At 52.1% G+C, this 25170-nt stretch overlaps 1 protein-coding gene across 2 annotated transcripts in view; it reads left to right on the plus strand.

The window, feature by feature from the left end:
* Positions 1 to 25170, plus strand: part of ZNF618 (zinc finger protein 618) — a 157959-nt gene that overhangs the window by 49235 nt on the left and 83554 nt on the right. For both annotated transcript variants that reach the window (XM_086763639.1, XM_086763640.1), the window contains exon 2: positions 20644 to 20687. In XM_086763639.1, coding sequence (XP_086619765.1) covers positions 20644 to 20687 — 44 coding nt within the window. The remainder of the gene's footprint in view (positions 1 to 20643; positions 20688 to 25170) is intronic.

Raw genomic sequence — 25170 nt, forward strand, 5'->3', positions numbered from 1 at the left:
GCCCTCCCGTGCCGGGACCCCGCGCGTTGCGGGGCTGAAACCAAACTCGCGGAGCATCCAGCTCTGCCTTCAAATTACGTTCACCAAAGGCGATTTTATTTTTATCGATTTACCAACAAACCAGTTATTTCAGCAATGACGGGCTGCTGCTGTTGGTCATTTCTGGGTGACCAGTTGGCTCTGTCGCACGGTTTAATGATTGCATACTTTGTGCTGGTTAAATAGTGCTCAACAAGGAAACAGGAGAAAAACCACACTGGGATAATCTAAGAAAAACAAGGATTATAAAAATGGCTCCGGGGCGCTGACTGCTGGAAGTGAAACCTATTTTGTGGGTTGGTTGCTGCACCTTTGCTTCAAAAAAAAACTGGAGCAGTTGTTCCACTCGTTTTCTCAGCAGATGGGCTACTCCAGCACAGGCACGTTCACCGTCTGGAAAGTAATTATGTCGCTTGGCCCGGTCTTGATTTGCGCTTCTATTAGCGTGTGCTTAACTATTACTGCCTTCGGAAGAGGACTGGATAGATTCGTTCCCCTTTAAAACCAAAGAACAAAAATAAAACCAAGCTCATGATGTGCCACAGAGATGTTTCTTTAAAAAAAAAAAAAAAAAAGGGAAAAAAAATCCATTTTGATTAAAAATATTTCAAAAACTACTATAAAATGACTTTAAAATTCAGATTATTGGTGCCAATGCAAGAGGAAATTTAAAACAGTGTTACTGGTTACTGTGTGCCATCTCCGCTGCTTTTTTTACAGCATCGTTGGCTGTGGAAAATTCTCCTTGTGTAGGTCACAAGAAATTCACCGTTGATGTTTTAAGTTTCATTGTCCTCTTGCTACAGGGAAGGGCACAATTCATGAGATGGACATTCCCTTCCTGCCAGCAAGAGCTGCTGTCAGAGTGCACGGGGGTCTCCAGAACTGGCCTGGACTGGGACTGGGACCTCTCCACTCCCCGTTGGCCAAAACATGCTTTTCTCCCCCAGACAGCCTTGCACTTCGTCTCTAGTGTCAGACAGTAAACCAAAATCTGGGTGGCTCAGTAGCTGGGTGTACCATGGGCGTGAAGCTCCCACTCACTTATTTTAGTACATTTGATAAAACATTAATAGGAACTCAAAAAAAAGCCTATATAAAGCCCTACATGGGTTTTTTTGAGTGCAAGAGTTTATGAGCTTGAGGTATTAAAGGCTTTCCCAAAATTCCCATGCGCTGGCGTGTGGGATGGGATTTGCAGAGCGCCTGCGTGGAGCCTGCCGGCAGCGGAGTCAGTGTCCCCGGCACGGCGGTGGGACGGGCACCTGCTGGGGCGTGGGTTTGGGCTGGTGCTGTTTGTTTGAGTTCTCCCCTACTTCCCTGTTGCCCGAACGCCTTTTCTTTTGTTCTCCTGACAGCCGCTTTGGGAAGGACACTGGCTAGTGATGCTTTTATATTTATTTTCCAGTTCTGTTTGAAAAATAAATGAGCGGGAGTTGCTGTTGTCTCCGCAAGGTCACCAGGCACATGATGTGTTCATGATTCATTAAAGTTATTTCTTCTTCACTTCATCAAAAAAGGAAACAAATGTGCAAACAGCCCTGAAAAGACCCTTTTGACCTCAGCTTGCCCGATCTGTGCTGTCTTGTGCCGCCGGCGGTTTCGTCATCGCACCCTCGTGTCACCCTTACGCCTGCAAATACGTAGAGCCGTTTGAATTCCCCGCTGGCACGTGCAGCCCCATTTCGGCTTCAGCTGTATTTCTCTGGCTGAACCCAGGGCAGGAGGTGGCACGGGCCGGCCGCGCAGGAGGGTCCATCCCGGGCTGGGCGCCCACTCTGGCGCTGGGCGCCCGCTGCCTCGGCCTGCGCAGGGCCGGGCCTGGCGGCTTGGTGCTGGGACGGCCCGTCTGGTTTTGTGTGGAATAGAAATACTACTTTGTTCATCAGCCGGGGAATACAGGCCGTGACTGACAGCCATTTTGCTCGTCATTAATAGCTCTACTTAATCTCCAAACAAGACTTTTCCTGTGATATATCTGTAAAACAAAGCAAAACAAACCAACTCTTCTTCCTTCAGTGTCTCTAACACGCCACCCCCCTCCCAACAAACAAACAAAAATCCCCATTTCTCCTCTCCTCCGATGAACAATGACTCACTCAGCTTATTCCTGTTTTTTTATTAGGTTTGTTTTTTTATATTTTTTTTTTTTGTTTTGGCCTTTGCCTCTCTCGGGTGGCTGTGTTGCAGGTGGAGCTGGCAGTGGCGCTGCTGGTGAGGATTGCCCAACTCCGACGAGCCCCTGCGTTTGACTCGTTATAACTCTGCCAAAACTTCTTAAGTGTTTGGGACAAAGTTTTCCAAGCCAGGTGTCTGCCTAAGGGGGGAATTTGCTTGGAGAAGTTGCGGCAAAAGCTGCCGCTGCCCCGGCCTGTTGGTTGATGCGTCCCCTTGTTTACTGTCTCTCACTTTATCTGCCCAGAGGAAGAGGGGTTTGCTCATGGTGAGCCCAAAAAACAGCCGTGGTGTCGGGGAGAGCATGTTCCGCTGGACCTGGCTAGTTCTGGGTCCCAGTCCCTCTGGGATCTGTTATCTTTTCTTTAGGGTCTTTAGGAATTTTTGTGGGTTTTCAGACCTTCCCTCCTAAACACCGTTAAGTGACTGCCGGGCTTGGGCGGCTGGTTTGGGGCTGGCGCAGTCGCCAGGCACTTTGCTCTGGGGAAGGAGGCAAAAACTGCTTTTGTGCGTCGAGTGGAAAACTGGGGGAACTTCCTGTGTTTCAGGGACATGGCACTGTGGAAAAACGCCCTGATCCGGCCGAATTATTAACCTAGGAAAGTACTCGAGCTGCAAATGCTCAGCAGAGCCTTGAGAGGAAGGGGCAGCCGGGGTGGCACGCAGCGGGGCCGGGGGGCTGAGTCGGGTGTCCCTCCCACATCCTCGGTGTCCCCACAGTGCCCAAACCCTGGGACAGAGGAAAGCACAAGTATGGGAGGAAAAAAAAAATAGAAACAAATTTGTAATTCTTGCTAAAAATATTTTAATTATAAATTTTAAAAGCTGTTATGGACAAACATTGCGGAATCAATGACCCGGTCATCCAGCAGTGGCCTCGAGCAGGTCAGTCTGGCCTCCAGAAATTTTCTTTTTTTCCTCTTTCTTTTAATTTTTTTTTTTTAAATCAGAATGAGTGCTGGAAGAGTTGAGGGTGGAAGAAGCAGTGTGTTCAAGCATCTTGGGTCTGTGTCAGAGCAGGGGGCAGGTTGGCGTGGCACAGCAGAGGGTGGATTCCACCAAAATTCTGACGTTTTCTAGCTTTTGATTTTGCAGCTGTGTTATTTTTTGTTGTGGTTTTCGTGTAATCCGTCCGTGGGGCTAGGGCTCCAGTATGGGCTTGTAAAGCTGGATTTTTTTTGATGGTGCCGTTCGTTGTGTTCAGTGGCCGTGGTTGGTCGTACTTGCCATCGGACTCCCCAGGATTTATAAGCCTGGTGGTTGATGCGTCCCCTTTTATACTTTCTCTCACTTTATCTGCTAATTTCCAAATTCTTTCACATTTTTCCTTTCAACCTAATGTCTTAATTCTGGTGCTTTATTAATCCATCTAATTAGGTTGAGTTCAAGTTGTTTGAAATCCACTTATGTCGGCATAGGAAGTACTTACGATATTAATCAAACGATTCAAGGTGGCTTCTTCTCTGAAGTCCTTGATTTGTGCCGTACGTATTCCTCCTAATGATATCGAACTTTGTAACAATGCGCGTTTCCTCTGTGTTCCCAAGGAGACACTGAGATACGTTCATTCTGTGATTTTTTTGGGCACACCAGTAGTTCATCCAAGAGCGTGGTGTTCCCTTGCACAGACATATCAAACGCCATCCGCCTCCAGAATCCCAGCAACGGGGTCCGCAAAAGGCTGTGGGATAAGAGTTCCTTATGACATAAAACAGCTTTCTTAAGGGTTTCAAATATAATAATAGTTGAAATAATATGTTGTGTATTGAATATTTGAATAATAAAGTAAATATAATAAAATTTTTTCTTGAGGATTTCAAAATTTTCTTTAAATAAGCTCCGGGGAAGGACAGCCGAGGTGAGGGAGCAGACCCTGGGAGGGCTCTCCTTTTGGGTGGAAAGCTTCTCTTGCGATCACCATTTTGTTTCTGTTTCTGGGAAAACAAGAAGATGGTGGTGCTGGGTTTTGCTCAGCGTGTATTTCTGAGCAAATGCTGTGGATGAAGATTTGCTCCATCTCTGCGGGAGCAGAACGGTGTTTCCCACGTGTATTGTTTGGGTTTTCATGAACGTTTTCCCTTGCTGGGTCATACAGGCAGCAAAACCTCATAAAGGTGGTGGTGGTGTTTCCCCCAAAATTTTGTGTCCCTCGCATGCCCCAGCTCTGTGGTGAACATTGGACGGGGGAAAAACCTGCAGAAACAATTTCTGAGTCAAACTGGACGTTCAGAGCGTGGGATTTAGCTCTAGTGGGAGCTGTGCTTTAAATAAAGCGGTTGAGCCAGGGAGCGGAGGGCGGCACAGAGAAGCGCTGAGATTAATTCTAGGTCTGACAAAACCCCGTGCTGGAGAAGTTAGATGTGTAGAGTTTAGCTAGAGGAGCCCAAAAGTGCTTGAGCAGCAGCATCTCGGTCACCAAGACAGCGGAGACAACACCAGCCACGGCAACTCTCCATGGGGAGAGAGGAGAACTGCAGAAATGGGAGATGTTTAGGGCCACGAATAAAAAAACTCCAGCAGCTTTGCTGATGCGGTAGAAGTCTCCCTGTGCGGAGCCGTGCGATGCCCTTAGTGACACCAGGGCAGTGGTGGGACCATCTGCAGCGCCTGCCTGGCTCTGCAGGCTCTGACGGCAGTGTGCTCTGCCCTGCTCATCAGCCGGCTTTGCCCGGTGCTTCTTTTGAGCCTGGCATAAAATCAGTTAAACGGCGTGGTGCAAACAGGGCAAGCTTTGAAGATTTAGTTTAGTGTTTCTGAATTAGTGTTAGCTGGCTGAAGATGAGCCAGCAGTGTGCCCAGGTGGCCAGGAAGGCCAGCAGCACCATGGCTGGTGTCAGGAACAGTGTGACCAGCAGGACCAGGGCAGTGATGGTGCCCCTGTGCTCAGCACTGGTGAGGCTGCACCTCGAATACTGTGTGCGGTTTTGGGCCCCTCAGTGCAAGAAGGACGTTGAGTTGCTGGAGCGCGTCCAGAGAAGGGCAACGAAGCTGGTGAGGGGTCTGGAGCACCAGTCTGATGAGGAGCGGCTGAGGGAACTGGGGTTGTTCAGTCTCCAGACAGAGGCTGGAGGAGGCTGAGGGGAGACCTCATTGCTCTCTACAACTGCCTGAAAGGAGGGTGCAGGGAGGTGGGTGTTGGTCTCCTCTCCCAAGTAACCAGTGATAGGATGAGAGGAAATGGCCTCAAATTGCGGCAGGGGAGGTTTAGGTTGGATATTAGGAAAAATTTCTTTACTGACAGAGTGATCGGGCACTGGGACAGGCTGCCCAGGGCAGTGGTGGAGTCACCATCCCTGGAGGTGTTCAAAGAACGTGTAGACGTGGCACTTCAGGACATGGTTTAGTGGACATTGTGGTGTTAGGCTGATGGTTGGACTTGATGATCTTGGAGGTCTTTTCCAACCGTAATGATTCTGTGATTCTATAAATAAATGCAAAAGATGGCCCGAGCATGAACATTCATGGGAGAGGATGGGTTTGCTTGTAGGGGCGATGAGCATCCTTCTGCCTTCGAATGTGGGCACTGGTAACTTGTGTTATCAGATAACTGCTGTTAACAGCAGCTATCACAATATGGGCCGGGTACCAATTTTTTTCTCCTGTTGTCCTGTTTGTGCTCCTCTGTTTGTGCAAAGTGGTTGGTTGTCCGTTGGGTGCTTTGGGAGCAAGAGTTCTCCCAGTTGGACTGGTCCTTGCAGCAGCGGGCACGTACCAGATAACAGCCCCTGTCCTGAGCTTAAGTGTGTCACGCCAATAATAGCATTAGCGTTTCAAACCGAAGGAGGGATACTTTTTTTTTTGTGATGGTTAGTGATTAATTAGGTCAGATTCTCCAAAATTAGACTGCTGGAGAAGGAATGGGCCAACAATTTGCGTTTTGACAAAACCTTGCGACAGAAACTGATGTGAGCTGATCCCACCCCCCCCCGCACGCTGTCCCGTGCTTGACACTCACTTCTCCCTAGAAGAGATTAGTTTTTAAAATTGTATCCATTAATATCCCAATTTCCTTCCCCCCCCTTTTCAAATCTTGCATTAAACCCCTGTAGATTCTGCTTTAAGTAGGCAATTAAGCTAACAACATAATTATATCCCTTAATGCTCATTTTAGCTGGTTTAGAGAAGAAACAAAAGGGGAAAGCAGCTTCGAATACATGGAAATAAAGTTGCGTTGTAAAGATATTTTTGATCCTCGCGATAATTTGTGCGTGGTGCAGGGTGTGCCCGTTAGCGGCTGCGGGGAGGCAGGGGGTCCCATTTCAGAGCTGTACAGGCGACGTGGAGTTTTGCCTCCTGGTGTCCTTTTCCTGTACCCTCCCTCCGCTGCAGGTTTGGGGGAATCCCAGGGGACGCGAGAGGATGTCCACTTCGTGTCGCAGTATAGTGGCTGCGTAGCTGTGGCCCGGTAGGGTTTTCTTTTTTATTCATTACCCAGGCAATTAGTCACCGGAGACCAAGACACCGAGTCCGCAAGCTGCCACCTCACCGTACGCACGAGCAGAAAACAGAGCCCTGCAAAGTGACGTTGGAGGAGGGTGGTTGTAGTGAACCCGTGCCGACGCGCTGCGGCTCCTTTGCTGCGCGTGCAGAGGCAGAGCCGAGGGGCAGCCGTGCCCTCCTGCGAGTAAGCAGAGTAACTGTCGTGGTTTTCTGCATAGCACACAAAGTCCACAAACCTCTGTCTGCGAGGCACAAAGTTTTACGAAGACCCTCTGAGCTCAGAGCTGGAAGCTGCTTTGGCATCTCTGACCTCGGAGGGGAACCCGGGTGCTTGGATGGAGCCTGCGGCCTGAGCGCGGCTGTGGCCCTGGCAGGCCGATGCTGCACTGAAGGCACGGGTGACTGTGAGCCTGGCCTCTGCAGAGCCGTGTGTTCGTCCCCACTCTCCTTTGCCCGCTCCCAAAGGAGGTGCCGTTGAAGCAGTTGGCCCGTGTTTGTGGCTCGTGGGGCAAGTGTCTCCGGGCTGTGAGGACCCTGTCTCAGTGTGCGAGTGGCAGTGGTCGTCTAGATCTGGTGAGGAGCACCAGCCTGACCGTGCTTTTTGGATCGTTCAGGTGGATATAAAACAGTATTGATCTTTCTGGAGAGGCAGAGCTGGGGGTAATGTGACGCTGAAGCGTCTGGGATCCTCGAGCAGAGCCACGTGCCTGCCAGCGTGGTCGTGTTGCCCGTCTGCTTGCCTTGGCCGTGAGGTGCAGGCCCCTTGGTTGGCTGGGGCAGGGAGCTCAGACAGGAAGATATCAGACAGTGGCTTCTGCAGGAGCTGTGACTAGACCTGCAGGATGTTTTCTCCCATGCTGACCAGTCTCTGGAGGAGGCGTTGTGGGTGACAGCAGCAGACGTTCCCCTGGACAGCCCGCTCCGTGGCTGCTCTGCAGACACTGCCCACCGCGGGTGCACAGAGCATCTCCTGGAGCTCCGGCTCTGTGGCCTCTAGCTTCTGTTAGCTCAAAGGAGAAGGTGACTTACAGCGTAGTGTTCTGTACACCAGTAAATAACCAGTAGTGAATAAGAATTTTCCATTTTTGCTAAGGTTGTCTGGTTTGAAACTGCCAAGGTAGGAATTAAAAGTTGTCTGTATTATTCCTGTTGTGTAGGGAGATGGCGTCCCTTGTGTGTGAGTCTTTTGGGGTGGTGGTGGCAAGGGCACACAGTGTCATTTACTGGGTGTTGGCCTTCTGTCCCAGAGCAGATCTCTGACCTCCTGTAGCTTCAGCAGACGTTGTCCGTAGCTCCAGCCCGGGGTGTCTGCCCACCCCTTCAGGGACGCATTGCAAAGGCTGAGGAGATGCGTGGCATTTCTGAAGAACTGGAGATGCCCCAGTTAAGCTTCCAGCTTGACAAAGCAGGATAAGGTTGGAGTGAAGATGCTTTTGGATATTTGTGATGGTGCATCAGGCTTTCTATGCCCTGTCCTGCCCTTGCCTGGGGGTGTGTGACTCTTGTGTCGTCGTCTCTCTGCAGCTAACCTTCTCCTAGACTCAGGAGCGTCTTGTGTCCTCCTTCGTTTAGGACAGCGTGGAGGCAGAGTGGGCAGGGGTCCCTCACCTGGCTTGGAGTGTGGGGATTCCAGGACAGTCCCCAGTATTCCCAGGGCTTTTACACAGGTGCCCTGAATTGTCACAGCTTCCTGGACTGTTGATCCCACGCTGGCAGTGTTACGTGCAGAAAGCAATTCTTGGGCTGAGGTCGTTTTCCACACATTCAGTGGAACGATGTATGGGACATGGTGTGCTCTAAGCCAGTCCTGAAGTTTGTGTTCTGCTGTGTTCCTTGGGCACAAACCAGTTCAGACAGAAAGTACCTGTGGCTGCTCTGAGGTTGCGTATGGTCTGAGCGGAGAACAGGGCACCCCAGGTGGGTCATGGCTGCGGGGCTGCCGCAGCACCCAGCGCAGGCGAGCGTCGTTTCTTCTTTCTGAACGGCAGCGCTGGTGGCAGCTGGCACAGCGAGCGTTTCCCAGCCCGGCATCTCCTGCAGCTGGTGCTCGCAGGGGACTGGAGCAGGCTGGTGACACATCTGGAGGGGGAAAGCCCTTGGCCCGTTATTTTTATCACGCCAAGGAACACAGATCCCTTTCGATGGGCTCGTTGCCCCTTTCTCAAACGGGAGGCAGATCCGGCTCTGCCTGGCACTGGCAGCGGCAGCCGGCGCTGTGGCGAAGCCCAGGCTGCATCTGGAAATCCGGCTTCAGCAGTTGGGGTTTCTCTCTGGTTCTTAGACATGAGCCACGGCTGCGTCTGAATTGTGGGGAGGTGATCACACTTCCTGGCTTTCCTTTCCAGAGACCGTGCAGCAGCTGCCAGCCCGCAGACTGGCAGGGGACTGGCGATGCCGCCTGCCAGGGCCAGCCGGGAATGGATCCTGCAGGAACATCTGTACCTTTTCACGTCACCGTGGTGGTTCTCCCGCGCTGCTCCGGCAAATCTGTCTGGCGGCAGGGCTGTGCAAATAATAGATGTTTTGGTTTCCTTGAAGCTATGACAAGTTGAAAAATTCCTTTTCAGGTTGACCAAAGAAAAATATATTGATTTTAATTTTTGTTGCTGACCAGAAATAAAGACTATCTTTTGGGGCTGCATACTTTTGAGTGGAGCAGAATCTGGGGCTTCCAAGTGCTTCGTTTAGATTTTGAGCACATCTTACAGTTCCTGCTTTAAAAAATAAATAGAACAGATATTTTGTCTGGATGAATCAGAAAATTTTAAATGTCAGAGTGTGTCACTTCCACTTTTTGAAAACGAATGCCATACTCTGTTGTGTGAGTGGTTCAGCAGAAATGACACCAAGCCATGCGGTGGTCGCTCTTGCTGCAGTTACAGTTCTGGCTGAAAATCATTTCACTGCAGCTCCGTGCCCTTGTTTTTTCCAACTCCATGAACTACAGAGAATTGGAGGTCACGCAGGTCGGGCCCGGGCGATGTTTGTCCCACACAAACTGCTCAAGAACGGTTCCGTAAGCCCAACCGGTCGCTTGGAGGTGTCCATTTGGGAGCGACGGCAGCGCGGGTCGGTGGCACGGGGCGACGTTCCGCTCCTCCCAGGGCTGTGCCCGGTGTGAGGGGTTGGGGGTCACCCTCCCCGCTGCCTGTGGGCAGCACCTGGGTGTCTCCGGGCACGCGGCGGCGGCTCAGCGGGGTCCCTGCCACAGCCCCGCGTTCAGCGGCCCGGGGGCGGCTGCCTTTCCTCGCCCTTATTTCCCAAATTGCCGTCGTCCTTGGGAGGCTGGCAAACCCACCCGCCCTTGCTGAGAGCAGTGCAGCTTTGCTGCGTTTTCTGGTCTTTTTTTATTCTGGTTTCTTTTTTTTTTTCAATCTTGGAGGTTGGTTTGTTTATTTATTGATTTATATCTGCTCGGGGAGCCGATCTGGTGATATTTATAGGGTTTGTGGCTGGCTGACGGCAGTTATTTTGTGAGCAGAATTTCTAAGATTTCTACTTTAAGCCTGCTTTTTATTCAGCTTCCTTCATTTTCCTCCTTCATTCCCTTTTAATCTTTTTTTCTCTTTTTACTATTTTTTCATACTTTTTTCTTTTTTTTTCATTTTTGAGGGATCCAGGCAGACTAAACTCTTTTTGAATTTCCCCCCCTGTAATTACTGCTCTTTTTTAAGTTTGAAAAAATTACCCAGCTTTGTGTGCCTTCCCCCCTTCTTACTTTTAGATCAATGTGGTTTGACTTTTTTTTCCCTTTCCAAAGTAAAATTACCACCATTTCATGCTATTAAAAAAAGCAAATTGTACAAAACTGGGAGAGAAGGTGACATCCCGTAGTTAACCTCCGAATGGTAAATGTTTGTTTAGTTTCAGCCTCACAGCCCATCTCTAAACGCTACGAGGGATTTTGTTTCTAAGGATAGAATTTCTGTTTTGCAAATGGACAGCCTCCTCAGCTCGGGGCCAGCCTGGCAGGGACCCTTGGCCAGCACTGGATCTCCTCATGGTCCTGTTCTGACACCGTCTCCTGCAATATTTATCAAATTATGTCTTTTAAAATTCTAAATACTAATTTTCTGCCTCGGATTATGGTGTGTTTGACAAATGTTTAATTTTTCATGACGTACCTCAGATCTAAGCTGAACATTGTCCGTACCTTGCATCTGTGCAGCAGTGTTAGTTGTGAAGGGACCCGATTGTCCGAAATTCGCCAAAAAGAAAGAGGTAAAACTGACTCCCACGTGTACAGTCCTGCCCAGGGATCCCGTTACTCCCACTGAAACACGGATGGCTTAACCATGAGCTGGAGCAGCTGTGGGACGTGTGTCACAGCCTCTGCAGATCTAAAGGGCAAAGTTTTGGTCTTATGAAAGCTTCTTCCAAGAAATGCTCTGTCACCGGGCTCCCTGGCCCTGAGATCCACGACGCTGTGGCCGATGGACGTCCCACCAGTGGCGAGCGGTCCTCTTGAGGATGTTCTTAACATGAGTTGGTTTAAGTTTTTCCTCACATGTTGGATTGGGGCTTCTTGAAGGTCACGGGCTCTGGGGAGGGAGCAGCAGGATGATCCAGGTGAGTCTGTGTCATCACGCTGGGAAGCAGCAATGGGATTTTGTGGTTTCGTGGGCAGATGGGAGGTACCTGGTTCAGAGGTGGTTTTTCCTCTAGGTACAGGCTTGGCTAGCTGTTACCCAGCGTCCTTTTTAGTGCATAGACAGCAGCATTTGAGCATCCACAAGAGCTCGTGGTACAGCTGGGCCTGTACCTGGTGGGCCATCTTGCTGTCAGGTACTTGTCCTGCTTTGATGTGCACCAGGAGTGCAGGCCAGCGATGGCAGAAAGTGCTTCCGCGTAGTGTCTGTGGATTTGGACATCCAGCTGTCCGAGAGCTTGAGGTGTCTCCTGGCTGGACTTGGCTTTGGCCAGACCATGCCGAGCTCTACGACCACGGCCTCCGCACTGGGACTGCCTGGGAGTCTGCGCACCCCGCCGTATGTCTCCAGCCACCCCCTGCGAACCCCGGCTCTCGCTGTGGTTGCACAGAGACTTCTTTTGGGGTGGATTAAACTGTTCCCTTTCGACTTCGGCTGAGTTCTTCCACGTGCGGTGGAGATAAACGGGTTCTCAGATTGCCTCCCATCAGCTGAGCTGCGGGGAGAGCCCATGCACGTGCTCCCAACGTGCTCTGCCTGGTTCACCTCAGACTCAGCTTTCGGGTCTTTCCGACCGCATCGTGTTGGCCTCCAGCGCGGAATGGCTGGGCTTCTGCGAGGGGGACAGCTCCTGATGGTTCCTGCCGCCGGGCACCGCGTGCGGCGGAGGCTCTCGTGGCCCCATCAGCGGCGGCGTTTCACGGCGAGGCCTGCCCAGGCAGCGCGAGGAGGTGGGCCTGCTCGCAGCGCCTGAACAAGCCGTGTGCAACGATGCTTCTGCCGGAAAACGTGTGGGATGCCGTGTGCAGATAACTCCTATTTTATGTTTTTTTTTCCCTGTGCGCACTCGTAGCTTGGTAGATATGTTTGTTTTATCAACTTGGAAAAGTGCCCGCAACAGGATTTTTAAAAAATTGATTTCCTGAGAGTTTCCTGTGAAATTGGAAACCTGGAAAAACTGATGAATTTCTGAAATGCTGTCACATGGCTCCTTCTTCCTTTTTTTTCCCCCCAAGTAAAAAATAATAATCCCCTCCCCTCCCCAAGATTTCATTCCATATACATTTATTCTTTAAAAATATTTCCAGCTGTTTCTTTTGCTGGGAAACTCATACCATCTGTAAACAACTGCTTGGTGCAGATAATGCTGTTGTTTTACCCGGTCACTCCTATTTTCCAGCTTTTATAATATGAGAGTTCAGTAATCAGTAATTCCTTTTCTCCTCTTCGCTCTCAATTTGATTATTTTTCTGGTAAAGAACAGAGAAAGAGGAGCACTGAGCAACAGGAGATGGAAAAAATATTTTGATTACTTTTCAGTTGCTTATAATCAAGGAGTAACTCTTTAAATCCAGACCAATTTGCTGCATTGATTTAATTCATAATTTTAATTTCATGACTGTTTTGGGGAAAAAAAAAAAGAAAAGCAATATCAGGTTGAGGCTTTTTAATACTTGTTTGAACATTTGTAGTTTTAGGTTAAAATGTATTTAATGTTCCCTTTCTTTGGTCTGCTCCTGCTTGCTTGTGCTGCTTAAATTTCCCTGGGCTGCCACAGGAGGAAAATTGAAATTCAGAGCACAGATTCTGCCAGGACTTTCGGCAAGTTCATAAAATTACTCCTTGCCTCAAAGGCAGCCACGTCCAGCCCTGACACCTGCCTGCGACTGCGGAACTGGGCGAGTGGCAGGGGACACGAGAACCCGGGGTCCCGCGAGGGGAAGGTTTGCCCGTCTCAGGGGGCTCAGCACCTGCCCAGCCCCGTGCTGGTGTGGTGACAGGATTTTTCACTGCCTCGCTGGTTTTGGTGGTCGCGTGGCTCTCCTGGTGAGCACAGCCCCTGCCTACCTTTCCAGCAGGGATCGGACCTGTTCAGTTTGGAACTCTTTAGAACTTGAAACGACGAGCTCCTGAGATCGCTCGGAAGTTGGGTGGATGCAGGCAACACAGCCAAGTTGTTAAATTAAGATCATAAAATGGGAAGATAATAAACAGTAGGCAAGAAGTGAATACAGTGAAACCAAATGAGAATAATTTCTAGATTTTAATCGTGATTTATTATTATTAATTGCCTACTTAGAGCTTTTTACCTCCGTGCTGCAACTTTCTCTGCCCGAGATCAGGATTTGAGGAGAAGTTTGAGCAAACTCAGTCCCGCTGTTTGCGAGAACACAAAAAAAACAAGTTAAAAGAAAAATAATTCTCCTGCCAATACAAAAAGAATTGAAATCAGCGTAGAGAGGGCCCCCGGGTGAAGTCAGAAGTGAAACTACAAAAGCAGAGGGGATCATTCCCGTCCTGACTTCCAGTGAGGTCCTGTGCTCACGCCTGACCTCTGTGTCGGGCTGGTCACCCTCCTAGCCGGTTTTGTCATTACTGCTTGTTGCTAATTAGTATTGGGGAGGCACCTAGCGGCTTTGCGGCAACTGGGAACCTGCGGGAAGGCGAGCGGTGAGGGAAGGCGAGTGGTGAGAAGTGCCGTCAGCTGTTCGTTACCGCAGGGACGGGCACCGGCAGAGGTGGGTCGCTGCCCACCTCCATGGGTGGGACCAGAGGAGACCTTGGCTTCACCTGGGATGGGCAGACGGGGCGAGGATGTCCGCTCTGCGGCTGTAACGCTCTGGCGCGGTGGGAGGCCCTGGGTGTCCTCACGTGAGCGCGTGGATCCTGCAGTACCGTTACCCTCGGTGATGGCGTTTGCTGGCTCAGGGACGTTCTCGACATGCGTGGTCTTTGGGAGGGTGGCCACCAGCGAGAAGGGACGTGGCCAGGGCTGGGCCGAGCTCTGGGGATGCTGTATTCCCATCTAGAAACCACGCTGGTTTCTTTTTAGGCTGAACAACCATCAAAAGTGGAGGAGCTCGTGTGGGTGAGGTAGCTCCTCAGTAATGAATTGTTTTCTGCTCAGATGCGCTCTGGACGCGGGTGTTCAGAGAAACAACGGGATCCCTGTGTCCCCAAGCACTGAGCGCTGGGATGCTCCGTCTGCCTGATGCCAGGGTGCTGGGAACGCGCTGCGTCCGTGCAGGTCACAGTCACCTTGGCGCCTTCCCAGGAGTGAACCTGGGAAATCTCAACGTTAAAGTAAGTCTTTCTGAAGCTGGGTTTAACTGATGTGTATGTCCGAGAGCGACGAGCGCCCTCTCACGCTGGAGGCTTTCCCAGACGCTGTGTTAGAGCCCAAACGCGATCCTTGGGCATCACAGCGGTGGGTGGTCTGTGGGCTTTTGGCCCCACCGTGTCTCGGATGGCCCCGTGTGCTGGTGGCGAGCATCGCCTGTGCGTGTTCCTGCAGGTTTGGTGTGTGCCCATCGCTGGCGCCTCCGTCATCCTCACCTGCCTGAGAGCTTGTCCCTGGCTTGGTGGGAGCCACACGCCTCTGCGGCTGGGATGGGATGGGATGGGATGGGATGGGGTGGGGTGGGAGTCGCTGTGTTTGTCTTCTGATGACCTCAAGTAGAAAACGCTCCTTGCTGTTCTCATCTTGGAAGCTGAAAAAATCTCATGGTTTTTTTTTTTCTGTCAGGTTTCCCCCTTGCCGCACTGACCTCAGCCCATCCCCACGCCGTTTTGTCCTGAGGCAAGGCTGCAGCTGAGTAAGAGGGTGAAATTCCCCCCGATGCTCACGGGTAATTTTGACGCTCCTGTTTTTTAAGGCTGCTGCCGGCATCTCTGGACAGGGGGTGTTTGCAGACCCCGTGATGGCGATGGGGGGACGGGGACCCTCGCTTCTGGGGCTGGGCTGTGCTGCAGGAGATGCCATGGTAGAGCTCAGATTTCCTCCTTGCAGATACTTCTGTTATTATTTTGGTTGTTTCTTGAGGGGAAGCTGCAGCTGAGGAAATAGGCAGCGCATTCCTCCGGCCCAAGGAACGAACTCGTTCCCTGGTAGAAAATCCATCCCTTACGGATCTGCAGAGGCGAGGGACGAGGATGGGACAAGCCACGGCAGCATAAGGCATTGGAAATGGTTTTGCTTCGATGCCCCGGCTCCGGGAAGTGCCGGGCACGGATCCTGCCTGGCTCACCGTCGGCTCGGCCTCGCTCCCGGCTCTCTGTAACACTGGGGCCAGCGCTGGGCACTGCGCGGGCTGGGGTGGGGTGGGGACCGCGGTGCCGTGCAGGAGCTGGGGCCTGGCGGTTCCTGAGCCGGGAGGAAGCAACGGTCCAAAAAAAACCAAGGGGCACAGGCATCTTTACGGGTCCTTGTGCTCTGCAGATGTCTCGGTGCAGTGCACGACTTCTTTTTTTCTTTTTTTGTCTCTTTTATGAAAATTAAATAGGAAACTGCCAATGTCTTGCCCTTTGTTTAAAAAAAAAAAAGGGGAAAAAAAAGGCACTTCCTGCATTTTCTGTGGCTCTGAAGTTAATAATAACAGACAGCGCAGGTAGGCAGGCCTGCAGTTATTTTTATGGCGCATTCCTTTGTGAGACCTGTTTTCAGTTGCTTCTCCCTTTGCCAAATTTTAATTATTTGGGGTGAAATTTTCCACGCTGAGCGCTGACGGCTCGTTTCTGAACTGTACGTGTATTTTTGTGTTCCACCAAAAATTATCCAGCTGTCTTTGGGCAGGAGTTCAGGGAAAGCAGGTTGTGTGTTTGGGTTTTTTTTTTTTTAATTTTATTTTTTTTCTTCAGGTAAAACAAACAATTCAGCCCTCATACAAGTCACTTGGAGAGCAAACGTGACTTTCCCTGCTCTGGGAGAGGAGCAGCTCCTGCCCCTCCTGCGAGCCCTGGGCAGGACTGGGGCATCTCCCGTCAGCAGAGCTGGGGTGAAGCGGTTGTGGAGTGGGGAGTGGTTGTGGATGGGTAAATAAATGGGTTTAAAGTCTTTTCCCCCGGGGAGGGCTTTGGCGGGGGGCTGGGGGGTCCTGGCACCCCTGTCGTGCACTGGGCGTCACGCCCCGGGGAGCCGATCTGCGCGTGGCCTCCGCGGATGCAAACCCAAGTGATCTGAGTAATTGTTTTAAATCATCGTTTACGTGATCAGGCAGAAAGCCCGTGCTTAAATCTTCTGAAATCTCATTTAATATTTTAATGGGTTTTAGTTATTTTTTTTGTTTTGCAGAAACTGTTAGAACGTTGGGATTTTTCCCAAGATAGCACAGCCCTGTCTATAAACATGGGTTGCTGGGGTCAGTCGCACATCTGCTGGGACTCCTGGTTTTTGATGCTATCCTGTCAGGAGATGTTGTCTGATCCAGTTCTTATTTATCACACCATTTACTTTTCACTTACGACTTGAGCATATGGCCAGCAACCACATTCTGCTTGCGTGCGTTTAATAGATATTTATTAGCGTTAGTTAAACAAAACTACTCTAAGCGTCCCCGATACGCACAAAAGCGACTCTGCTCCTCTGCTTTTTCTGTTAGAAATGAAGGAGCCACCCAGTTAAATCACCTGGGCAGACTGGCGTGCCGGAGATTCCTCCTCGCCCTCCCCAAGGACGCGGCTTTGGCAAGGGGTTCTCAGCCCAGTCTGGCTGCTGGCGGTTCAGTGGTGATCTCCAGCAATTCACCGCTTCCACTTGCTGCAGATATTTGTCGTCCTTACATACCACTTTTTAGAATTTAAATGCAACATTTTATTTTAAATGGATTCTTACCGTGGCCTGCAAATGACATCGTCGCTTCCCATTTGATTCCAAGTGGGCTTACTGCAAAATAAAAGGAAAAAAAGCTTATTTCAGCCAGATTTTAAAGAATACGTGTACACATCTCCCAGTTTTCCCAGTGCTGAAGGCAAGCCCCAGCGGAGCAGGAGAGGAGGTCTCCTTTCATGTGGGCTGGAGGCCCGGCTGGAGACGTTCTGCTGAGCGTGGACGTGGCAGTGGCCCAGGCTGCTGGGGTCAGGCCGGTGCGATGGCCGGTTCTGCGGCAGCCCTGTCCCGTGGAACAGTGGCTGCTGCCACCCACCTGCCACCAAAGATGCCTCCACCAGTTCCAGTCTGTAGGGCTCTGGCGTCGAGGTCTTTTTTGGGATCTGCTTTACGATTGCTGAGGGTCGGAGCCGCCTAACAGGGCCCTGGGCGTCACGCCACGGTCCCCTGCCGCTCTCCGTGAAGAGCTGAGGGACATCACATAGGTCACTTACAGCCGGTTTTCTGCAATAATTTCTTTTTTAAGCTTATAATTGTATTTATTTTGCAAATTTTGAGGAGAGCACCATGGCGCTTCTTTATTACACTTTCTCACCTTCAGATGCCATGTGCTATCGGAGGAAATGATCTTCCCGCCTTTGGGCTGGACACACCGTGGTCTCGGGTAGCGTGGGTGCCACTCATCTGTGATCACGTCGTCTTGGAGCCTTGGGCTGGGCCGGGGTTTGCTGTGCAGGCGCTGCACAAGCGCTGAACTAACCAGAGCTGTTCCTGAGGAGCGTGGAACTGAGATGAACTGCTGGCACAGAACATTTGCCAGATAATTGTGCGTTTGGAAACCGGAGCAGTGTATGAAGGTGTCTCCTGGTGGCTCCTTTGGTGAGGATGGGCTTGTTTAAGCATCCAGAAACCTTCCAGACAGCTGGATCTGATTTTATTCAGACTGGGCCTGGTGTTTAGATTTCACAGATCCAAAACAAGAAGTCAGCCGTGCGCTTGCGGCAGCCCAGAACCAATGGCGCCAGCGCTGCCCGTGTCCATCGGTGTCTTTGAGTGTTGCCCCTAAGAGCGGCTTGGGAGGGGCCCAGGAGATGCCTCCCCTCCAAGAGCGTCTTGGCTGGTGTGAAGGCATAGAGATCGAGTGCTCTGCTTTCTTGCGGTTCCTTTTTTTTCTTGTTTTCTTTTAAAGAAACCTCCTAGTGCTGGTGGAGTCGCAGCGTTGTACCTCCCTTTCTGTGTTCCTCATGGACATCTTGTCTGCTCATGAAAGTGGCCAAGAAGCCAAAAAATTGGCATTAGAAAAAATGAAAAAAAAAAAAAAAAGAGAAAAATTGGGCAGGGCAGACACACACAGATGGGGAAGGTAAGCAAAAAAAAGCAGTAAATAATAAAATTGCATATTGGCCCCTGAAGGTGCTGTGCAGTCGCTGGGTGATGGCTGGGCAGCGCGGGGGCTGCAGTCCCCACGTCTTATTGCCAGGAATTCATTCGCCCAGCCTCGAGTACAGATACTGAAAGGAAGGTAAATGGATGGCACGCGTGGTCCCGCCTGGGCAGTCAGTCACGGGGAGGTACCAGCTCACACGTGCGCGTCACCAGGAATAACATACGGCGTCGGGACATCCACAGGCGTCATTCGGGAGCATGATCCTTGCGCAGCGCGTTCCCCAAATGAATTTATACCGAAAGAAATTCTCACCTGCGTGGAGGGTGAAGAACTTCGTGAGCTCAGTTTGCCGAGGCTGAGGTTGGCTCAGCTGCTGGTTCCCCAAAGGAAATATTTCCGTTTTGGGACGTTCGGGTCGCCTTCGGTGTGGGGGCTGGATGGCCCCGCAGGGGACGCGACGGCACCGCTGTGCCTTCAGCTTTGGCGTCTGCATTTTGCGGCTCTGGTGAGCGCCCATCCGGGCGGATTTTATATTTGGCGGGTGTTTCCACGTGGGTTGGGATTGCGGGCCCTGGGCACTGGGAGCGTGGCTCGCGGGGCGGCTGTCGAGGCTAGGTTGTGCAGAATGCTCTTGGATGGGACGGGGTTGCAGCAGCCCCATCCCGCGGGGGCTTGGGGTGACACCAGTGCCCCTGCACCCCCGGGAGTTCTGCCCTGGCTGTACATTAAGTTTCCTTTTTTTCTTTTTTTCTTTTCCTTTTTTTTTTTTTTTTTCCTTGTACACACAGATCTAATCTTCTAGAAAATGCCCCAAAGGTTTGAGCAATCTACCAGTTGCAGGAACCCATAAAGCTTTTTTTTTTCCATTGTGTAAGCATGACAAATCATTAATTTTTGATTGATTGCTTTGAATTATGGGTGCTCTGACATCCTTTCTGCGGCTGAACAGCTGTATAACAAATGAACATATCAGTGCTCACAAAAGATTGGAGATCTAACAGGAGCAATTACACTGTCAGCTCCTCCCTTCTGGCTTTTCCCAGGCGATGGAGGGAGGAAATTTTTTAACAGAAATTCCTCAAGTGGCTAACAATAATAATAATAATAATAATGATTTAAAAAAATATCTTTTTGTAATTGAGTTAGATTTTTATCTCCTCATTTCCAGTGGATTCCTTAAACCTTCAGAAGTTGGGACGTGTTTCAGCTTTGCGTAACGCGGAGAATCCCTTTGAACAAAATTTCACACGAAGAATTAAAAAAAATAAAATCAAATTGCAATTTTTGGTTGCTATTCCTTTAAGATTTCAGAATTGCACCAGTGCACTAACTGTGACCTCCATAACTTTTAAATTAAGAATTTATGCTGGCTTGAAATTTATGAAATATTTCAGCATGAAAGAAAGCCTTTTTCCCTCAGGAAAATTGAGCAATAAATCACAGCGCTCTCCATTTACTGCCCTACAGCCAGCCAAAGATAGGATTTTTTTTCCTTCCCCCCTTCGTTCTGAAAAAAAAAAAAATATAAAAAAATGTAATCATATAAGACAGCTTAGCTGCTATCCTCCCACTCTCTAGAATTTTTAATTTCAGCTGTTTCTGCTTGGATTTATTTCCAATATTCCTGCTCGGCTTTTCAATTTCCTCAGTTATTAAATTTTAATTCAGTGCATTAGCATTTAAATTAAAAAAGGGTTTATTTTATCGAAATCGTTGGCTAGCCCCCATCCTGCTGCACATGAATTGCCTGTTTCTGCCATTTGCACAAAATGTGAAATGCAGCTAATATCTTTCAACTTGTATTTGCACAAATTCAGAAATAAAAATTCTGGGTTTGGAATAACATTGGCTTTCCAAGGAAGGCTCTCCTCGGAGGGCGGGAAGGGGGAGACGCCGGTCCCTCCCTGCTCACCCCCTGCTGAGGGCCCGGGGGGCTCAATTAGGCAGTTCATCGCTAACGAAGGGAACGCTGGACCTGCCCCTCGAACCCCGGAGCGGGCCGTCTCGCCTTGGGCGCAGCGTGGAATTTGGCCATTTCTGCCTTATTTCTCCTGCAAATGGCGTGGTTTTGCCCCGGAGGGATCGTTACTTTAAACTTTGGTAAAGCGCAGTAAAACAATGGCGGTCATCGCCTCAGGCACTCCGAAACCCGGCCTGCGCCTCCTGCAAACCCCTGCCCGGTGCCAGTGCGCGCGGCGTCCCGCCACCGCTGAGCCCGGGGCTCCTGAGTCCCTCGGAATGGGAAACCCCGGGTGTTCTGGGGGCAGCGCCCCAGTAGGAAGAGTTTGGAGCGCACTCTTGCCTTTCTTAACCTAAACGGCCTGTTTTGGTGTCTTTTGCCCCCTTAGGCCGAGGAGAGCAACAGCAGTGGGCGGAGGAGCTCTTCCAGCAGGTAGGTGGATGGTCTCTGCTGGCTGGGACGCGGTGGGCGGCTGTGGCTCTGCTGGGACGCGGCTGTCTCTCGGAGATGGGTGGCGAAGGGTGACCGCGATGAGTTGGGAGCTGTGGGAGTGCGGTGTCCACACACCCGGTTTTGGATTTTGCCAGAAGGCAGATGCGCCAAGGATCGTTCTGGCCCTGGGGCTGTGAGGAGAGGCAGTGCGTGCAGTGGGGGGTGGCACGGCTGAGTGCCCCCAGCCCTGTGCCCACATTGCAGGGCAAAGACCATCGCCGGATGAGGTTCTGGGATGGAGACCTCGGGCCGTGCTGCAGTGGTTGGGTGCGGACCGCCCTGCTCCCAGGGAGAGGAGAGGGGAGGGGAGGGGAGGGAAGGGGTGTCCCCCAGCCCCTCTGATCCCACCAGGGGGATTCTCTACATCCCACCCTGGTGGGCACAGGTCCCATACAGGGGGCTCAGCAGTCCGGTCTGCTGCCACGCCTGCGTGCAGGGCAGTGGGCAGGGTGCCCAGGGCGTGCGGCAGCCCACCGCCCGACGTGTCCCCACAGCCCTGCGCGGTGCGGGAAGCAGGCGCGCAGCCCCGGCGCGAGCAGCAGGAGGAAAGCCTGGCACAAAGGAGAGGGAGCTGATGAGGTTGGGTTTGCCTGGTGCTGTGGCCTCTCCATCTCCTGCCGATGCTGCAGGGCATCGCACCTTGCTGGGCGTACTGGGAAGCACTGGAGGTGGTGCTTCCTGGTCCCTCTCCAGCCCCGGGGGAGCAGCTGGCAGCCTGGCCCTGCTGGAAGAATGTCCTGCATGCAGCATCTGCACTGGTGGAGCCAGGCCAGAGCAGTGACACGCGGCAGAAGGGGCAGCTTTCCTCCCCCGGCCAGGCACAAACTCCTCTTGGCTGGGTTTCCCCTGCAGAGCAGTGTTGATGTGCCGGGCAGAGCTGGGGAGGTGGTGGGAGCCAGGAGCGAAGCCTGGCTTTGGTGACAGCTGGATTTACATGGTCCCGTGTGCTCAAAGCCAATTCCTGGTTGTCAGCCATCCATGGGCAAAGTGGCAAACTTGCCTCCAAGATTTAAAAGGTTTTGTGATAAGAACAGATGGAGATGAGAGATGCCAGGCTGGAAACGGGGGCTAAGACGCACCAGGGAGGGGAGCGGGTGGCCCAGGAAGGGGAGTGGGCAGTAGTGGAGCTTGTAAGCATCCATGAGAGTTATAGAAGATGGTAGCAAAGTCAAGGAGATGCCATCAAGTGGTGGGACGATGGACAGCTCGTTGAGGGGCCTGCCGAGCGCCTGAGACATGGCTGTGGGTGACATCAGCATGGATGGGGGACAACGGACAACAGAAATCCAGAGCCAGTTGGGCTCCCGTGGGAAAATGTCAGCGTGGTACTGGGGGCTGCGCCCCGTCCTGGTGTCATTTCCATCAGCATCACCTGCCCCTTCCTCAGCGAGGGGGCACCGTGGCGTGGGCAGCCCCTGAACGCCGTGGCAGTGCTAGCAGTGAGGCTGTGTCGGTGTAGGAGAAGCCACTGTCTCCGCATCAGCGTGATCTACGTGAAGCGAGACCGCCGCTGGTGCACCAGCCAGGGTTTGGCAGTTGCCGCGGCCGGGCTCGGTCCCTCTCCCTGCCTGGCGCAGGCCACCAGCGCTGTGTGGAGCAGGCTCCGGTGAGACACGGGGCTTTTCTGCAGGCACCCACAGCTCTCAGCGGTGAGGCAGTGAGCACCAGCACGCCCCTCCAGCGCTGCCTGCCTCATCTGCAGCTCGAGCTGCGTTTCCTGGCCTCCCCTTTGCAGTGCCAGCGGCGCCGTCTCTCTGCTCACCGTACACGAGAGCATCCTCCTGGTCCCTCTGGAGGCTCAAAAGCGCTGCTGAATTTTTATCCATCGGGTGAAACGCATCCTTCCGCGTTAAAGCCCGGCCTCGTTTTTCTGATCTCCAAAACTCTGTGGTGTGGGGTCTTCCCCCGGGCTCGTGCTGCTGAGCGTGCACCGAGTGCTCCCCACCGTGACAGCCGTGGTCCCTGCCCGGCGCCCCGGCTCCGTCGCTCAGCATTTCGGACTGAAATACCTTCGTCATCAGCAGCTTTCCGGTATGGCGGCGCTGCCCAGCGCGGAACGTCTCTGGGTCCCCGCTGGGTTGGGCTTGGCAGTAGGAGCAATGCCAGCATCGGGTGTCTTGTGCAGAAGAAAACCTCTCATTCCCCAGTTGTGGGTGGCTCATCAGCGCGGTCCAGCAGCGCTCCGTCTCGGGATGCTGGGAGTTCAACTGGACACAGCACGGGAAAGAGAACTGGGCACAGCCTGAGGAGCAAGGGGCAGGGGAGCCAGGCATCGCTTCCTTCCCCTAAATTCTTTATTTTGACTTCCAACTCAGTTTTGCAGCTCTCACCAGAGGGCTTTGCAGAGCAGGTGGGTGAGCGTGTTCTCCCAGAGGGAGCTGAGCTGTTGGGGCGTCCCCTGCGGGCACTCGTGTGGGAGAGGGGCCCTTGGGCCGCGTGCCCGAGCATCCTCCTGTGCCGGAGCGGTGCCCTTCCAGGGGCGGTGCCGAGCTGCCGCCGGGACGCGGAGCTTCCTGCCGTTACCACCGTTACCTTGTACCTGCACGGAGAAGTGTGAGACTGGCCATCACTCTTTTCTTCTAGAAAAGTGGTAAAAAATCCACTTCAGCACCTGCCTGATGGAACAAAAGATGGTCCAAAAACGGCAAATCACCGCGTCTGTTTAAAAAACATAAAACAGAATAAAAATCTAATCTTCCAAGAAAGCTCTGTCAGTGACTGGGGTTGAAGTTTGGCTCTGATGACATCTGTGAGGCCGTCACTGGCTGGAGATACACGGCAGATGTTTTTCAAAGTTGGTGCTTCTTGAAACTCTCACTAATTGCAAGCTGTGAGGAAGCTTTTAACGATTAATTTATATCAGTAAAAAACAGAAGCAAAGTGAGGCTGCCAGGACAACTTTCTGCAACTTTTTTTTTGCCGTAGCACGTGGTGACTGCAGTGTGGGGTCAGTCCTGTTTTTATTTATTTATTGTATCGGGTTGATTTTATTCTATTTCTAGTAAACGTTTAAAGCTCTGGAGGCACCAGGTTTCTGTGACCTTACCAGCCCCACGGCTCCGATCGGGCCGTTTGCTGCCTTTGAAACGTGAGGGCTCAGCGCGTGCGGCTCGCGGCTGGGCACTGGTGGTGGCAGAAAGCCCTGGCCGTTCTCCGGGGCTGTTCGTGTGTGTGTGGTTTCTGTACCTCACTGCGTGCTCATTAATGGGGGTTTTTTAAAAAAGTGAGGAGAATTATTAGGAACACAAACCCCCTTCCTTTGAGGGAGCTGCAGGAGAGATGGCTGTTTGCCTTGGAGAAGATGACAGCCAGGAGACAACCTGACAAAGCTGTGCGTGTTGTCGAGCGCTCCAGAAAAGGCAGATCAGAGAGTTCCTTCTTCCCTTTGCAAGGGAAAAAGAGACAGTCAACAAAATTAAAAGGCAGCAAATTAAAAGCCAATAAAAGGCAGGATGTTTCCTGCATGACGGGCAGCGAGCTGCTGGAGCGCAGTGCCAGGAGTCGGTGCCGGCGCGAGGCTCGGGAGCGACCCGGCTTGGGGGGTGGCACCAATGGGTGACGCGGGCTCCTGGGGACGGGGCGCTGCCCGGGGATCCCGGACCCTGCCACTGGCGGCTGGAAAGCTTCTGGAAGCTTCTGCACCCCCTTCCACACGTGGCGGACCGGACGTGGTGTGAGTCTGCGTGACAGTCCTGGGGGGCCGGAGGGACCGGGGAGTTGGGAGCACTGGGAGCCGCAGGCCTCGGGGAAAGCCTTGGGAGTCTCCGTACGCCGTCGTAAAACCAGCCACTTACCAGTAATTAACGTCAGCGTTCAGATGGTGGGCTCTGGATCCTGACAGGAAATAATTGAAAAACCAAATGTGCAATTATGTCTGACAAGCAGCATGTGCTTTTCTCGGTCACCAGAGCCTCGTGCAGTCGTGTGTTAGGCAGGGTTTGTGTCCTTACTGTTTCTGTGGTGGGCGTCAGAGCAAGGAGGAATTTTGGTTTCAAGTCCTCCATTGGCTCTTTATTTTAAAGTCATTAGATTTGTTTTCAGACTTAACTACACTTAATGTGCGAGACTCCTGCTGAATAAATCAGACCCCGATATAGGAGCTGCATCTGTTTGCGCAGGGAATGCAGCCAGCTGGAAGCGCGGCCCCCGTCTGCGCCGGGGCTGTCACCAGCCGGGAGCCCGCGCGCAGCACAGATGTAGCTGTGCGGAAACACGCACCGCTCCCGAAACGGAGTGGATCCCAGACCTGGATTGAGGTCTGTGAGCTGCCTGCGGGGGCACACGTGGGCCTCGTCTTCATTGCAGCGTTAACGGCACTGTGGTGGGTGTCCCCAAAAGGGTGAGAGGTCCCGTGGAGGTCCGGCAGAAGGGCTCTGCGGTGCTGGCCCGGTGGTAGGAGAGCGCCGTGCAGGCAGGAGCACTT

The sequence above is a fragment of the Chlamydotis macqueenii genome, chromosome 20 (genome assembly GCF_036417535.1).
Source record: "Chlamydotis macqueenii isolate bChlMac1 chromosome 20, bChlMac1.mat, whole genome shotgun sequence".
Classification (NCBI taxonomy): Eukaryota; Metazoa; Chordata; class Aves; order Otidiformes; family Otididae; genus Chlamydotis; species Chlamydotis macqueenii.